The sequence below is a fragment of the Onychomys torridus genome, chromosome 13 (genome assembly GCF_903995425.1).
Source record: "Onychomys torridus chromosome 13, mOncTor1.1, whole genome shotgun sequence".
In the NCBI taxonomy this organism is placed as follows: domain Eukaryota; kingdom Metazoa; phylum Chordata; class Mammalia; order Rodentia; family Cricetidae; genus Onychomys; species Onychomys torridus.
In genome coordinates, this window is record NC_050455.1 from 41,728,591 (window position 1) to 41,746,313 (window position 17,723).

At 46.2% G+C, this 17,723-nt stretch overlaps 1 protein-coding gene across 1 annotated transcript in view; it reads left to right on the forward strand.

Moving 5' to 3' along the window:
- Positions 1 to 9,799: 9,799 nt before the first annotated feature.
- The window catches only part of Snx24 (sorting nexin 24), a 156,254-nt gene continuing 148,330 nt past the window's right edge, over positions 9,800 to 17,723 (forward strand). Inside the window, exon 1 of the mRNA XM_036204646.1 lies at positions 9,800 to 10,130. Coding sequence (XP_036060539.1) covers positions 10,071 to 10,130 — 60 coding nt within the window. The 5' untranslated portion in view covers positions 9,800 to 10,070. The remainder of the gene's footprint in view (positions 10,131 to 17,723) is intronic.

Below are 17,723 nucleotides of genomic sequence, written 5' to 3' on the forward strand. Positions count from 1 at the left end.
GGTATTTTCATACATGTTGATCATGTGTTAACCCCATGTCTTATCTTCCACTTCTGATTCCCAGATACCCAACTACTTCCCTTCTATGTTCACGTCCTTTTCAATCTGGCTTTTGAATGTGAGACAATACCTGTATTTGTCTTTGTGGTCTGACATTTCACTTAACACGATGCTCTCCAGCTCTATCCATTTTCCTGCAAGTAGCACAAATTCGTTTTTTTCTTCCTGGCTGAATAACACTGTTTTGTGTATACCACATTGTCTGTCTTCCTTCATCAATCGATGGGTACCTGAGCTAATTAACTAATTTGTGTAGTGTGATTAGTGCTAGGATAAACAAGAGCATTCACGTATGTATTGTATGCTGATGTTTGGGGTGGTAGAGCTGGATCGTGTGGTCTCTCTCATTTTAGGTTTTTAGGTAACCGTAATGATTTCCATACATTCTGCCAACTGCAGAAGGGGACATATGCACCATACCGAATTTGCTCTTTGTTTTCTTGTTAACCATTCTGACTAGAATGAGACAGAATTTCAGTTTAGTTTTAATTTGTATTTCCCTCACTGTCTAAATTTGTTGAACATCCCTTACAACTAATTCCTTTCTTTTTTTTTTTTTTTTTGGCCAGAGCTGAGGACCGAACCCAGGGCCTTGCACTTGCTAGGCAAGCGCTCTACCACTGAGCTAAATCCCCAACTCCCACAACTAATTTCTTAATCCAGATTTCTAAAAGAATTACAGAAACTTTCCTATGTCTGCCCCAATAGTTGTAACCAAGCTAAACGGCAACTTTACCTTTTTTGTCACGGTTCCCCACAGGGGTAGTAGTGCTCATCTGAATCAGGGAGACAGCCAATATGTAGTAGTAACTACAGACAGGCTGAGCAAGATCTGCCTGTTTGAACAAGGGTGGTTGTGAGGGGAGAAAGTGACAAGGAATCGCAGTCACCAACTTAGGGACCCCGGAGACATTTTCATATCTGATATTCAACTAGTTAAAAACTGTATGATGGAATTTTAAAACATTAGTCTTGATCTTAAAAAGAGACTAGAGAGATGGCTCATCACCTAAGAGTGTTTGGTGTTTGGGTCCAGCAGGCCCAAATTCAATTCCCAGCACCCATACCATGGTTCACAACTGCCTGTAGCTCCAGCGTCAGGGGTCTGATACTCTCTTCTGGAATTCCCCTGCAACCTCACTTAGACATGTACACATACTTTAAAATTGTTTAAGGAAATGTGTATGACAGGGCTTGAAAGATGGCTCAGCAGTTAAGAGCACTTGCTGCTCTTACAAAGGACCCAGATTCAGTTCCCAGAACCCAGATGGTGGCTCACAACCATCAGTAACTCCAGCTCAGTAGGATCTGATACCTTCTCTGGCCTCCTTGGATACCAGGCATACATATGGTGCACAAACACACACAACAAAACACACACATGCAGGCAAAACACTCATACACATGAAACTTGAAACGAGGAAAATGGATACATGTGTGATCTGTCTTTGTTTCAAACTACAGATAAATAAAGACCAAATAGAATGTCCATGCCTTACCTAAAATTCACAATAAATACGATCATGCCTAACCTTCACAGTAAAGGACAAGGTTAAGTAATAACGGAGGCCAAACATGGAAACTGAAAAGACTATATTTCCTAGAGCCAGACTTTTAAAAAATGAAAAGTAACAGGTAAGATTAATATTTGAATATGTGACCCAATCTATCGAATGTTGAGATGTTTTGTGTTGTCTTCTGCATCAAGGTTTTGATCCTGGTGTTTATTTTATACAGTTATCACATCTTTAGTCATCACTTATCAGTCACCACGTTGGCTGCTAGCTGTGCTGTGGACAGCATGGGTTTAGACAATGTGTACGGGCCTAACAGTTGTACAACAGGGAGCTTATTTACATCCTACCTCCCATCGAAGAAACTGACTGTGAGTAAGGGAACTCCAGGTTATCCTGCAGTCAGATGCCGTTTAGGTGCAGGATTATGTAGCTTTCGTGTGTGCATGTTCTGGGTACTCAACAGCTGCTATGCTATGAGTAACACATACCGCTGACTGACCTGCCAGGAGACATGGGCTGCCCAGTTCTCAATCCAGATAAGGAGTTCGGGACCTTAAGTCGTGGCTGGACTATGCTTCCTCTTAAATTTGTGTTAACTATGTGCAAACTTTTTTTTTTTTTTTTTTTTTGGATGTGTGGTAAGTTCTTCAAGATTCCTGTTGTAAGTGTCAAGTGTTCTAGGAGGTCCTTTGGGACCCAGAACCAGTTTCTTCACACTGTTGCTCCAGACGCTGCTAAGAATAGCTGACTGCGGTCAACAGGGAAGCTGTGGCTTGCCGTCTGATCCTTCAATGCACATGAAATTTAGAATGCCTATGTTCCCTTTTCATCCCATGCTTCTAAAAATTCCCGAAGACAAATGCTCTTAGGTGTTTTCTCAATCGGGGAAGAATGGAGGGGGGGGTGTTATTAAAGACAAATGCAGTTGAACCACCCATTCAATTTTGGTTTGTTTGGGGCAGGGCCTCACTCTCTATCCCAATCTGGCTGGAAACCCACTATGACAGCATCAAACATAAACTCAAGGTGATCCTCCTGCCTCAGCCTCCCCAAACCTGGGATTACAGGTATGTACCACTACACCTGAGTTTACCTACTTGTTAATAAACAGAACTTATTTTTACTAATGTCAATTAACATGATAAACTATTCTAAAGGAATACTTTGAAGGGGAAAAATGTTCTATTTTAAACTTACACGTGTAACTTTAATAAAACCGAATACAAACTTATCTAATGGGCTTCTTATTGCTCCATAGTCAAATCTTGATTTTAATCTCTATTTACTCTAGCTCTCTACACACAGTGTTCTCGCTGTGTCTATGTAGTATGTGTTTATGGGTGTACATGTGTGTATGTACATGTTTGACCATAAACTTTTAAACTAAGCTTTGGATTTTAAATTTCACTTACAAGTATTTCTTGGCACCTGAGGCATACCACAAGGGGAAAAGGGAAAGGGTCTGGAGGCCACTACAGGGACTGAGAACTCTGCTCATTTAGATTCTTCAGTTGGCGTGTAGCTCACATCCATTTGTGTGGCCTGACTGCCTGGACCAGTCTGTATATTTCTTAAGAAATGGCTAGGTTCTGGTTTCTTGTAGAGCACAGTGTATTACAGCCCAAACAGTGTAGTAGAGTGGTTAGGAACACAGTCTGCGGGGCTGGAGAGATGGCTTAGCAGTTGTATTTCATGTGCTTGCGAAAGACCTGGTTCAGTTCCCAGCACCTAGGTCACGCAGCTCACAACTGCCTTTAACTCCAACTCCAGGGCACACGATGTATTCTTTTGGCTTCCCTGGGCACGTGGCACACACACACACACACACACACACATTGAGAAAAAGAAAACACAGGCTACATACATGAAGCTAGGTAGTGAAATCTTGCTTCATGAATCTACAGGGAGTTTGAGCAAGTTCTGTATCTCTAAGATTTAATCTTTTCATCTGTAAAATGGGAAGCATCCCTTAACCAGTAGGAATGCCCTAGCAATAGCAAATTCTTAATATTTATTACTATACATCCAACAAGTATTTACTGAGCGCTTACCCCAGTCTGAACGAAGCCCAACTCCAAGTACAAGCCAATTAAACCCTTTCCTCCCCAAGTTGTTTTGGTTAAGGTTCTTTGTCACAGCCACAGAAAGCACACCATTGGTGGCCAGTGGTGGCACACGCCTTTAATCCCAGCACTCGGGAGACAGAGCCAGGTGGATCTCTGTGAGTTCGAGGCCAGCCTGGGCTACCAAGTGAGTTCCAGGAAAGGCGCAAAGCTATACAGAGAAACCCTGTCTCGAAAAAACAAAAGGAAAAGAAAGAAAGAGAGAGAGAAAAAGAAAAAGAAAGAAAGAAAGAGAAAGGAAAGAAAGAAAGAAAGAAAGAAAGAAAGAAAGAAAGAAAGAAAGAAAGAAAGAAAGAGGAAAGAAAAAGAAAGCACACTATGGCAGGTACCAACAGGGTTTTCTCCCAGAACAGTCTGCCCAGGAGATCTGCTATGGGTGTCCTCAGGGTAAGAAATCAGTGTGAAAAAATGCTTGTGGTCAGCCAGACAGTGGTGGCGCATGCCTTTAATCCCAGCACTTGGGAGGAAGAGGCAGGCAGATAGATCTCTGTGGTTAGAGGCCAGCTTGGTCTATAGTGTGAGTTCCAGGACAGGCTTCAAAGCTACACAGAGAAACCCTGTCTCAAAAGCTTGTGGTCAAAACCATTTTCAATCCATTTAGTAAAAGTTTTGAATTACCACCACTACAGAAAACCCCCATGTGCTTAGAGATTGTTGTCAGTAGGCTTTCAAGGAAGTCTGGAGCCCCCCTAATAGGGGGATGTAGTCCCAGCCACCCCAGAAGTGAAGGTATGACTACCACAGGTTTGAGGCTAGCCCGGGCAAGTTTGCCTATTTCAAAATAAAAAGAGGGGCTGGGGGCATAGGTTCAGTGGTGGATACTTGCCTCCATGTGTGCAGCCCCAGGTTAAGGGCAAGAGAAAGAGAGGTAATTGCTCAGGAGAAGGACTAGTTTTCCACACAGTGAAAGAACCTCTGCTGTATGGTGGCTAAGGGGAGCAGTACCGGTCAATGAAGGAGCTGAGCAGGTTGGTACTGATGACAGAGCAACCTCCAGACGGGGCAGGTGAGGCTGGAGCAGCACAGGCTGTTGAGGGAAACTGAAGTAAAGGTAGGCAAGTGTGTTTCAGCCACCCGTTCCTTTTCTTTCTTTCGAGACAGGGTTTGTGTAGCTTTGGAGCCTGTCCTGGAACTGGCTCTGTAGACAAGGCTGGCCTCGAACTCACAGAGATCCATCTGCCTCTGCCTCCCAAGTGCTGGGATTACAGGTGTGTGCCACCACCACCCATTTTTTCTTTCTTTCTTTCTCTCTCTCTCTCTCTCTCTCTCTCTCTCTCTCTCTCTCTCTCTCCCTCCCTCCCTCCTCTCCCCCCCTCTCTCTTTCTCTTTCTTTCTTCCATTTTCCATCCATTCATTTTGTAATCCCCGTGACTGTTGGGTAAACGTGATGGCTAAGGGAAGGTTAGAGACTGTCAGGTAGATGGGAAGAGCCCCAAAGAAATGAAGTATTCCCCTGGGCAAAGGAAAGGGAGAGGGGCATACTGGGGAAGGAAAAGGGCAAGTGCAGGAATCTGAACTTGAAAGGCTCTTATGTGAGTGAAGCAAGAAGTGAAACCATTACCAGAGATATCAAAGAAAATCAACTGCTAAAACAATGAACGGCAGGCATTTAGGAGGACAGAGGTAAGAGAGAACAGGGGATGGATGAGTTAGAGTTTGGAAATCAGGAATTTACAATGGAGCCATGCTGGGAGGCAGAGGTGGGAGGATCTCTGTGAGTTCAAGGCCAGCCTGGTCTGCATAGGGAGTTCCAGGGGAGCTGGGGCTCCACAGGAAGACCTTTCCTCAGACAACAACAGAAGTACAAAGAAGCCAACATAAAACAGTGTCATTTTCTTCCACTCTCAGAAAGCGGGACCTAAAACAGATTGTTGTATTTATTTAGTATTTTGGACTGCTGATTGGTATGTGAGGATGGTAAATGGGAACAGCTGTCGAGAACATTAAGAGAGGTCTGGGGACAGAACCCCATGGGAGAGTTTATGCCTTCGAGGCCCTGGGTTCAATCCCCAAGGACCTGGCACGGAAAGGGTTGGATAAAAGAAAGAAGAATTAGGGTTGGGGATTTAGCTCACTGGTGGCTCTGGGTTCGATCCTCAGCTCCAAAAAATTTAAAAAAAGAAAGAAAGAAAAAAAAAAAAGAAAGAGGTAGTAGCCTTACATGCTTAGAGGCAGTAAGATACTTCAAAGAAAAAGAAGGGAAGGCTACATGAAGATAAACGGAGATGGTTGGTGCAAGAGTCACCCCCGGACCTGTCGGGGTGATCACAGTTCACCAGCCTAGTCTCCACAGTCAATCATGCAGGGCCACACAGCGAGATCTGTTTCAATACAGTTACGGAGAAAGACAAGTACACACTAAAGCCATTCAAGACCATGGAGCCAGCACTGCAGAAAATACAGGGGTGGTACTCACCGAAGGAAGTCTCACTGGATAGAACACAGGAAAGAATACATTTCATGAAAGGACAACATGCAGGTGGGCCCTGAGCGTGCTGGCTTTCTAAGTGGCTCACGCCACTTAGCCCTGAGCACCAGGAACCAGAGCTGGCTGTGGAGCACACGGTGGCCTCTTAGATATGTTGCCTTTGGGGCCCCGACGTGAGTGGGGAGCACTGAGATTCCAAAGCAGTATCTGGGTGGAGCTATTCACATTGCTAGCTGGAAGGGAACTTTTCACACACAAGGAAACCGTGGCCCACAGAGATAAAATACTGTGCCCACTGGGAAACACAGAACTGCCCAGGTCTCAAAATCTCTTTGGATAGCTGAGTCAGGGCCTAATACCTGGACCCACAGAGAGCTATCCAGACTTTAGACTGGACTTCATGATCATGTGAGGATTTTTTTTTGCCCAGGGTAAGTCAAGGTAAGGCTAAGATTGGTGTATTAGGAATGTCTGCTAAGTGACTGGTTTTCTTCATATGGCCCCTGCCTGCCAGAGAACCCCTATGGCGAGGCCTGCAGATCTGCCCTGTGCTGTGGAAGCAGAGGTTCAACTGAGGAGAGAGAAAGAGACTGTAAACCAGAGGTAAAGGCAAAGTCCTGTAATCCCAGCGATGGGGAAGGGAGGTGGGAGAATTGCCAGTCTGAGGCCAGCCTGGACTGAATTATGAGACTCCATCTCAAGAAGAAAGGGAAATGGGGAGGGGTGGGGTGGGGTGGGGGAGGAGGAACAGGGAGGGGATGAGACAGGAGAGGAGGAAAGGAGAGGGAAGGGAGGAAAGTGGAAAGGAGAGCTGAGGAGGGAGGGGGGAGAAGAGGAGGGGAGGAGAGGAGACCTCTGACAGGGCAGGCTAGAGGCCTCAGTGCTGTTGCTTGGCAGTTCTCCAGCGGCTATTGCTTCACAAGTACACGTGTTAGAATCGTCTTCTTGCTTCAGAACATTGTGGACATCTGGAAAATGAAGTACCGGAGGAGGACACGAAACTAGGTCTGACTTGTGTCAGTGTGTACTGGTGTCATTATGACTGGGTGGGGTGGCGCAAGCCTTTAATCACAGCAGTTGGGAGGCAGAGGTAGGCAGATCTCTTTGAGCTCCAGGCCAGCCTGATCTATAAATGGAGTTCAAAGGACAACACAGACTGAGCCAGCAAGGCTGCTCAGGCCTGTAATCCTAGCACCCAGGGAGACTAAAGAGGGCTTTGCTGTGAATTTGAGACCAGAGCGGACTACATAAGAAGACCTAGAGCGAGACCCTGTCAAAACCAAAACAAGGGCTGGAGAGATGGCTCAGAGGTTAAGAGCACCGAATGTTCTTCCAGAGGTCCCGAGTTCAATTCCCAGCACCCACATGGTGGCGCATAACCATCTGTAATGAGATCTGGTGCCTTCTTCTGTGTACATAATAAATAAATAAATCTTAAAAAAAAAAATCAAAACAAAAGACAGAGGATTAAGAAACAAGATCCAACTGTCTGTTCTCTCCAAATATATAAACCTCACTGGCAAAGATGCACAAAGAAATTAAGTGTTAAAGGGTGGCAGTACATTTGCTAAGTAAATGGAAACCCAGAACTACCTTGTATTCTAGGTTTAGAACTATCTGCCTCTAATCTTGTAACGGATAGCATAAACTTCAAGCCGAAATGGATTCAAAGAGACAAAGAAGGCACAGCATATTTTGTACAAGTGCGTGGATGATATGGAATCTTCTAGAAAAAAAATGCACCAGTTGTAATCCGTCATGAAGGGAAGTGCTGGCAGGAACCCGGAGTCAGGAACTGAAGCAGAGACCTAAACCATGACAGACACCTGCTTACTGGCTTGCTCTCCCTTGGCTTGCCAGTTTGCTTCCATCCACCACCCAGGACCTGCACTGCTCACAGTGCTATCAATTAGCAACCGAAGCAAAGGCACCCCAGACTTCTCTACTGGTGATCTGATGGAGGCTGTTCCCCAGTTGAATTCTTCTTCCCCTTTGATCCTAGCTTGTGTCAAGCTGACAAAAAACTGAGGACAGGGAGTATAATGCATTGATTTACGAATGGGCAGTTAGTATCAGGGCATAATATCACGAATGTAATAAATCAATACAATTAGTGTATATAATAACATAAATATAATTATTGAATGAATACTGCGGATGTAATCAATGAAGGCCACAAATGTAATTATTATCACGAGTGTAATTAATGAATATCACGAGTACAATGAAAAATAAACACAAATTAAAAAATAATGCATTTATTCATTTGTTGTGTGTGTATGTGTGCGCGGGGGTGGGGGATGGGGTGGGGTGGGGTGGGGGATGGGTGTTGGAGGTCAGAGGGCAGTCTGTAGCAGTTGCTTCTCTCCTGCCACTAGGTAAGCTCCAGGAATTGAATTTAGGAGTTCATCGGTTCTGGTAGCAAGCACCTTGACCCACTGAGCCATCTCTTTGGCTCTAATCCTTTTTTTTTTTTTTTGGACAAGGTCTCACTGGTAGCCCTGGCTGTCCTGGACCTCACATATATCTGCTTGCCTTTGCCTTCCTAGTTCTGGAATTAAAGGCCTGGGAAATCACAACCCACCCTAACACATTTTTTTTTTTTTTTAAGGCAATTAGTTGTACTCTTGATGAGATTCTCTCTAAAATTTACCTTAAAAAGGCCGAGAAATCACACAATACAATGTGATACTGGCCAGGGGCTAAGTCAATCTACAAACTAGTCTCTGAATCAGCAGGGATCACAGGATTGTTGAATTCTATCAGGAGGTGAAGGCAGCCAGGTAAGAGCTCACATCCTGGGGCTGTAGGTGCTGGGTCAGGAGAGTGCCTCTTTAGATGTGTCTCTGGAGAAGGACCTTCCGAAGTCCATAGTAGGCAGTTTTTAAAGCAAGAAGCCAGACCACTGCTGGGTGGTAGTGGTGTACGCCTTTAATTTCAGCACCTAGAAGGCAGAAGCACAAGGATCCCCGTGAGTTCGAGGGCAGCCTGGTCTACAAAGCGAGTTACAGAGAAACCCTGTCTGGTGGGGGTTGGGGGAGAGGAATAAGCAAGACTTTCTCTATGATTTAGCTTCATCTTCATCCGTAGAATTTAAGTTGAAATGCCCTCTACCCTCAAGGGCAAAGTGAGCTGAATGCAGCTGTTTACTGTAAACCCAGGAAGTCTCTAGCTGGTCCGTTTTGCTCTGGACAACCCACCGCATCACATCTGAGTGTCCTACAGTTTCTTCCAAATTCTATGCGCTAACCTAAGGAAGAAACTCAGTGTCCTTGAGTAAATGAATAATCCAGTTTCCTGAACTATCGATTTTGAGGCAGCTAAAGCCGCGGCTGAGGGACAGGCACCATCTGGTCACCACGCTTTTAAACAATCACCTCTTCTATCTCGTCCACTTACTGTTCCCTAGAGGCAGTGGATGTCTGGGAACTAGAGCGCGCACGAGTCAGTCCCTTTGAGGCTAATGCGGTCCCATCCCCGGGCTCGGCATGCTTAGCTGAACAGGGTGCTGCAACCGAGTCCTGGTGAAAGTTGGCACGGTTTGCCTCAGTCAGAACGCAAGCCGGGCAGAATCTCGCAACGCCAACATTTCCCGTCCTCCGCTGCCTCCCGGTCCCGGGTGGCGGGCACCCCCGCAGACCCGGAGCCCGCAGGGCAGGAGGGACCCGGGTGGCGCCCCGCGTGGCCGCGCACACCCGCCGGTGCAGACTCGGGTCCTCAAGCCCCGCCTCCCGGGCCCAGCTGATCCGCGCCGCCCTGCAGGCCCCACGCCTCGGCCCCGCCGAGCCCCACGCCGCCCGCGCCCGCCGTCCCTGCGCCGCCGCCGACCTCGGTCCCCGGGCCGTGCACCTCCGGCCGCGCGCGCGCGCCGGGAGAGGAGCGGGAGGCGGGGCGGCCTGCACCGTGCGGCCGGGAGGAGAGTGGCGCGGCCCCGCCGCGGCCATGGAAGTCTACATCCCGTCCTTTCGCCACGAGGACAGCGACCTGGAGCGCGGCTACACGGTAGGCCGTCCCTGCGGGTCCCCCCTTCCATGTTGTACCCCCGACTCCGCCAGCGCGGTCGTCATGGAGACGGGTGCCCCTCCCCAGCGCGCGTCCCCCTGGGCTCCATCCCTTCTCTCCCCCCCCCCCCCCCTCCGCGGCCCGCGGCCTCTGGAGCTTCGGGAGCGGGCCCGGCTGCCCTGTGGTTTGCTGGGTTGCAGGTTCTTCGTGGTTTGCAAGTTCTGTAAGGTTCGTTCAGATGGAAAACGTGTTACCAAAGGGAAAAAAAGAAAAGGAAAAAAAATAAATAATCAACATTTGTGGTTGCTCATTAGCCAGGGTGACACATAGATTGATTTTTAGGTTTGTTTTTTTTTTTTTTTTTTTAAGATGGTTTTTAGAGTTTGCTTCTTTTTAGGTCTGCAGTGGCATGAAACGGCAAAATCAGGTGCTTTACCTGAGCACATGTCCCGTACCTAGAATAGAGTCGCCCAGAAATTTGAGACAGGTGGCTTGCTCTGAGTAGAAGCAACTGCAGAGACCAGCCCTGGACCCTTATAGTAGCAAGTAATGCGAGTGAAGTGTTGGTTGATTTCCTACTAAATTTAAGCTCCTTCGTCTAGATAGCCATTGCAAGCGGAGAGAAACGCTTCAGATTGGTTAGAACTTGGAAGAGTTTTTGTTATGTTTTTGCAGTGGTTGGGGAACAGAAGAGAAAGATCATTCCAGACTGGCAAACTTAGTTTCTTCTCTTGCTGTCTAGCTAGCAGCTGTATTTTCTTTTCTGGCCAGAGTTTCTTGTGAAATACCAAACAACAGAGATGACTCTGCTGCTTGTCCAGGTGAGCTGTTGACTAAGACCTGGGCTGTGGGCTTACAGCAGTCTTTTAACAGATGCAAGGTGTGTCTTGCTGGTTCTAGTTTAAGGATTAAGAAGAGGTGTGCTCCACAGTGTTCTCTTGAGGATCTGCAGGGATGTTTAGGTTTGGAAGGAGACTGCAGAGAGCAGCCTGGATGGGTTGCCATCTTATTCACCGCTGATTCACTTACTAACCATGTCATCCTGGAGCAGCATTTTAACCCTTCTTCCTTCCTCTAAGTAGTGCTTGGTGTCTTGTGACAGCCTGTTTAAACCCTTGTGTTTTGAAAGTGAAAACTAATTCTCCCTCTGAAAAGATGCAGAAGTGCCCCCGACCATCCCAAAGTGGCTGAAGTGCTCTCTATGGTCAGGAACTGGAGAGAGGAAGCTGGGCTCCCTCAGCAGTAACCTTTTCTTCTGTAAACCCTCCCAGGCACTTAACATGTGCTTAAGTAGTGGTCAGTGGCAGAGACAGCACTTGTCTAGCATCCACAAGGCTATGGATTCCGTTCCCAGCACTGCAAACACCAGTATCAGCAAGGAAACCTTGGAACCTGAACCTGTTCCAAGGAACAGAAATTTTGGCTGTATTTTATTCTTCCAGAACCCCACCTCTCCTGTTAGTATCAGCAGCACCTTGCATGTGGGAGGCATTCTTTTGGGGTTTAAAGGTAATAAAGGACCATTGGTTAAGGGCCTTGGGCTTTGGGCAGCCCAAGCTAAAGGATCTTCCAATAGCTGGCAGTTCAGCTTCAGTGCCCAATACTGCAATTGTTTGCCTTTTTTTTTTTTTTTCCTTTTTTTTTCTTTGTGCCTTTCCTGGAACTCACTCTGTAGCCCAGGCTGGCCTCGAACTCACAGAGATCCGCCTGCCTCTGCCTCCGGAGTGCTGGGATTAAAGGCGTGCGCCACCACTGCCCGGCTTGTTTGCCTTCTTTACATACTATTTGTTAAAGATTTCATTATATGAATTGGTGTGCGGTGTGTGTGTGTGTGTGTGTGTGTGTGTGTGTGTACACACACGCGCGGGCACTCTTGCTCCCACGCTTATGTGTGTTTGGGCCACAGTTTACATGTGGAAAGTCAGAGGATAACTGTTGGAGTCAGTTCTCTCCTCGGATTGAGCTCATGCCTTCAGACTGAGCTGAAAGTGCCCTTATCTTCTGAGCTATCCTGCTGGTCCATTTGTTTGTGTGGGATAGAGTCTTGGGTGTGTAACCTTGGCTGGCCTCAAAGTCAAAGCAAACCTCGTAGTTCAGCTCTTTGGTGCTGGGTGTACATGCATGTGCTACCATATCCGGCCTGATTTTCTTTTATTTGAGAACCTGATTTTCCTCCCCAAAGTGTATTACTTAGTGATTATGATTGTGTTTCTATATTAAAAGCACATGACCATTCTAACTGTCTTGGTGATAGAGAGCTTAAGTAGAAAGGATGAATTGGAACAGAGAGTGTATTCTGTGCCAGACACCAGTGACCGTGCCCCGGGACATATGGATTCACGTTGCTCCAAATGGCATGCTCCACCCTGGAAGTGATTATAGGCACTTTTATAGTCACAGGATAAACCATAGTCATAAATCACGGCATTTTCCAAATGCATTCACTGGGACAGTTACAGCGGTGGAAGAATCTGGGCTATAGGTCTCCGATGCTCTGTGATGGAGTTCTTAGCTTCAGGATTAGCGGAAGGGAGTGGTCCATTGAGAACACATGGCCAAGTTTTCACCTATGTGTTAAAAGGATGCTAGATCAGATGCAGAGGTGTCTGGTAAGCGCTCTTCAGGAAACTTAGGACAATCCAATGTAATTTTAGCTCTGAATCAGCAGTATTCCAACTCTCCACAGACATGGAAGTTCTAGACTAAGAACTATCATGTAGATGTGGCTTAGAGAGCTTAGGTTCTCAGCTCCTAGTAGAGCACTTGTGAGGATGCTGGAGGTCCTGGTCTCAATCCTTAGCACCTCAAGAAAAAAACAAAAAAGAAGGTGGACAGTGCCACTGTTGATAGTCCCCTGCCTACTGAGATTTTTTGATGGGGGGCGTGTGTGTGTGTGTGTGTGTGTGTGTGTGTGTGTGTGTGTTCTTAGAGTCCTTTTCTAAATGTGTGTGATGCATATTTGCCAGATACCAGGTTGCCAACTAAACTGGTTTTGGGAGAGTCCTTTTGGGTTAAACATAGCAGTTTAAAAATTTCACTCACAGTGGTAGTTTGTGCACCCTTTTAAAAGTTTAGTTTTAAAATACATAGCTTAGTTAGGTTGCCAGGCAAACTGTTAAGGTGGTTTTCTTTTTCTCTTCAAGTTCATGAAGCAGCTGGTGCTTTGTTCTCTCTGAGAGACATCTCTCGGCGTTGCACAGCCATGAACAGTCAACGTGAACCAAAGGCCTGCTGCTCTCTCTGTCTCTGTCCTGAGAGAGAACTGGGAGTGGGGATCAGCCAAAAGAAAGAACAGTTTAAAATCTGATACCGTTTCTTAAACAGGAAGCTGGTAAAACCGTGTACACTTTAGTGTAAAAAAATACCTTTAGCCGGGCGGTGGTGGCGAGTGCCTTTAATCCCAGCACTCGGAAGGCAGAGGCAGGTGGAGCTCTGTGAGTTCAAGGCCAGCCTCGTCTACAGAGGGAGATCCAGGACAAGCACAAAGCTACACAGAGAAAAAAACAAAAAAAACAAACAAACAAAAAAAAAAAACAAAAAAAAAAAAACCCCAAAAAACAACCCTTTAATCCATAGTGATTATGTTTCTAATTAAAAAAAAAAATACAACAGTACTACAAATTCTAATAATCCTCCTGGTAAGGAGGTAAAACCAGAGTACTTTCTCTTCCTCTTGGTTGAGAGTTCAATGATCCCAGAGGTCAAGTGTTGGAATAGGTTCTTAGAAAACATGGCTGAGAGAGTTGCACGCAGGTAAGCTCAACACCTGTGGAGGCAGGGGAATCTAGAGTTCAAGGCCAGCCTTGGCTGTACACTGAGTTAGAGGTCAACCTGGCTATTTGAGACCCTCTCTCAAATAGAAGGTGAGTAAACATTTCCTTTGGGGCCTGGCTTCTTATGTTGAGAGTGGAATTAAAGGCTGGAAGGTGATGTTCCCATCCCTGGGGTTCTCCAAATCTGGAGTTAGGCTTAGAGCTGCCAGGGAAGTGTTGGGTTCCAGGGCGTCTGGTAGAGAGCCCTGTGTGGGCCACTTCTGCTATGCCTGTGGTGGGGGAGGGTGCTTAGGAATGCTGACTTTGAAATCTGATTAGCGTTTTGCTAGCATGTGAATTTTAAGAAGAGGAAATACATGACAAAAATCTGAGAGAACCGGCATTTCAGACTTCAGATAAACCAACGAAATAAACTGGGAAAGAAAAAAAGACCTCCCAGTCAGTTTGATCTCCAGAGAAGCAAGCCGGCCACACGGTTGTAAGGAAACAGCAGATGAGCTCAAATGTTATTTCCGAGAGGCCTGGTTTCCTCTGCTTCCCATCTCTTCGAGCCTTCATGCCAGTGACTTTGAAGACTCCTTGGGCCTCAAAACAGTGCCTGTGTCCAGGTACGGGGCTGTCACATGAAAGCCTGATAAGCTAGGAGCTCAGACCTGTTAGAAAGGCAGTGACCTGAGACCTGAACAGCCCTGAGGATTAGGTGGGGTCCGTGAGACTGGAATTTCAGGTCAGTAGCAGGGATTGTACAAAGAGATCGCCGGGAGTGTCAGGGTGAGAGCTGTAAAGAGCCTGTGAACTTTGAGTTCCAGGGTTGGAGCTGTTTAGGGAAGGAAGTAACATGATTAGCTTTGCATTTAGAAATACGCTGTCAGTTCCTTTGGGCTGCTTTGACTAGAATTCCCGTAGACTGGCTACTTCAACCTTCTGTAGTTTTGGAAACTAAAAAGTCCAAGCATGAGGTCCTGGCAGATTCAGTGTCTGGTGATGGCCTGGTCCTGGCTGGTAGATGGTGCCTGATGCCTTCTCATGTGGAAGGGGCAAAGCATTCCCTTGTCCTCAGTGTATATGGCTACGAATGCATTTATGAGGCTTCACCTGAATGACCTAACTGTCTCCCAAAGGCCCCGTTCCTTTGAAATACCCCTTCAAGGTAATCCTCTTACCTTGAAATTGGGGTTGATTTTTTTATTTTTTGAGACAGGGTCTGTTTAGTCCAGGCTGGCTTTTAATCTCTGTATAGTAAGGATCATTTTGAATTCTGGATCTTCTAACCTCCACTTCCTGAGTGCTGGAGTTACAGGCTTCCAGCACCAGAGCCAATCTGGGGTTAGGCCTCACTGTAGGGATTTGGGGACTCATTAGTGACAGGGTGGGAGTATAGTTCAGAGGCAGAGCATTTGCTGGGTGTGCTTGAAGCTCTGTGTGTGATCCCCTCCCAGCAAATGAACAAAACCTGAAGGGACTCTTATGTAAGGTCACTAATGATTCATGACTTAGTTACACACACACACACACACACACACACACACACACACACACACACACACACAAACGGGTGGGGAGATTTTCAGATACCAGGATGGAAAGGTTGAAAACCTGAACTAAGGCATTGACGGTGGAAAGGAAGTGCGGATGACAGAATTTCAGATGCAGGGCAGCAGAGGGAAGTCCCGGATGCTGTGACCAAATGGTGCTAGGTGACATTGATTTTGTGTTTAGAGCAGGCAGGGATCCAGACTGGAAATATGGCTGGTGGAGATCCTTCACCAAAGGTGGAAAAACACTGAGCCAGGAAAGAGGGCGAGCTGGTGGGGACTCTTAGAACCCAGGGAAGCAAAGCGGTCCCAAGACAGAATTCAGCCAGCCCCAGACTCCAAAGACTGGATGAAGAAGGATGGGGGTGCTTTATAAAGTGCAAAGTACCAGGTGCTACCCGTTGGTCTTTGGAGGTAGGGAGATCAGTCAGAGGGACCCAAGGATTGGCAGTTCTTAGATGCCAGCTTAGGTGAGCATTTTTAATTTTAAAACATATAGTTGGTATGAACAGTCAAACTAGGATCACCGGTTAGGTAACAGCATGGAATTTAATGTCTTTCATTTCCATTTTCATAGATGTAAAAATAAAAACACTGGTCTAGGCTTTTGATTGACTTTAATCATACAGTTGACTGGCTGCATGCGCTATTCATGGGTTTGGACCATGCTCTAGAGCACTGGTTCTCAACCTTCCTAACACTGCAGCCCTTTAATACAGTTCCTCAGGTGGTGGTGACCCCAACCATAAAATTATTTTCGTTGCTACTTCATGACTATAATTTTGCTGTAAACATCCGGCATGCAGGATGGTTTTAGGCGACCCCTGTGAAAGGGACAGGTTGAGAACCCAGGCTCTAGAAGAGGCTACAGGGTAGCAGTACTGAAGACCCAAACTTCTGAAGTCTAAAAGAAATCTCAAAAGATCAACAACTTGAAAATCCAGCTTCGGAAGAAGTAATTTTAAAATCCTTTCAAAAGACATTTATTGCATTTTAATTTTTATTTTTGCCTTGGGCATGCAGGCATCTATCTGTCTCTGTGCCATATCCCCAGCCTTGTTTGTGTGTTTAAAAGGAATTCATTTGAGAAATAGGAAAGCATGTCAACACTTCACAGGCCACTTTGCATAATTAGATAGGCAGTGACACACACTGCTGGATACACATTCCTTAGGAGTGTGAGGCTGGAGGGTTTTGAGTCTGAGTCCAGATGGGCCGCATAGTGAGACCTTGTCTAAAAACGTTCTAACAACAAAAGCAGAGCTCCATTGCAAGCGGAAGCACTTAGGTACAGTAACGTGTTTGCACAGGTGTAAGAGTCGTGAATAGATGAGCCATATTCCTAAAGCATGGCTCTAAGGAGAAATGCATAACTGCACTCAGTTTGTTTTCCTTTTCCTTTGTTGGTTGTGTTACTGGTTCAGGGACCCCTTGCATGCTGGGCGAAGGCAGGTGGATGTGCTACCCATAGACTGTAGTCCCGACCCTGCGTGCTTGTTTGTAATTACATTTTTCATTTATGTGTGTGGATGTATGTTTATGTGTCTGGGCATGCACGTGGAGGTCAGATTCCGTTCTCACCACTGTATGCTTCCTGGAGATCCAAATGAGATTGTTGAGCTTGGCAGCAAGTGCATGTCACTGCACTTACCTGCTGAGACACCTTGCCAACTTTTTTTTTTTTTTTTTTTTTTTGAGACAGGGTTTCACACCTGTAGCCTACCCAGTTTGTCTTGGACCTGGATCCCATGCTGTCCTTACTTTCTCAGCCTCCATGTGCTGGGATTGATTGCAGGCGTGAGCTGCCTCAACCAGCAACACCCATCTTTTTAACTGTGATTATCTGAAGTACCAGGACAGACAATCGAAGTCTTTTGGTATAGTGGATCAGTAAGTAACCAAGATGAGTCTGGATTTATAATCCCAGGACTCAGGAAGCTGGAACAGGATGTTTACTTTGAGTGCCAGACCATCCTGGGCTACATAGCGAGACCTTGTCTGAGAAAAAAAAAACAAAAAACAAAAAACGAACAACGGAAGCCAGAGCGGGGTCACCACTGCAGAGTTGTGTTGGTGAGACCCTCCATATTTCATAGACGCAGTTCATTTTTTTCTAAACAGCCTGGAAACCTCTAAGAGATAATATTCAACATATTGTCCCCCAGGTATCTAAGTATTTCCTTCTTTGACATGATGGGGCACATCACACATGACTGAAAGAACACTAAGATGCTTTCCCATAATCTGACTTCCTATGTAGAGCAGTGGTTCTCAACCTGTGGGTC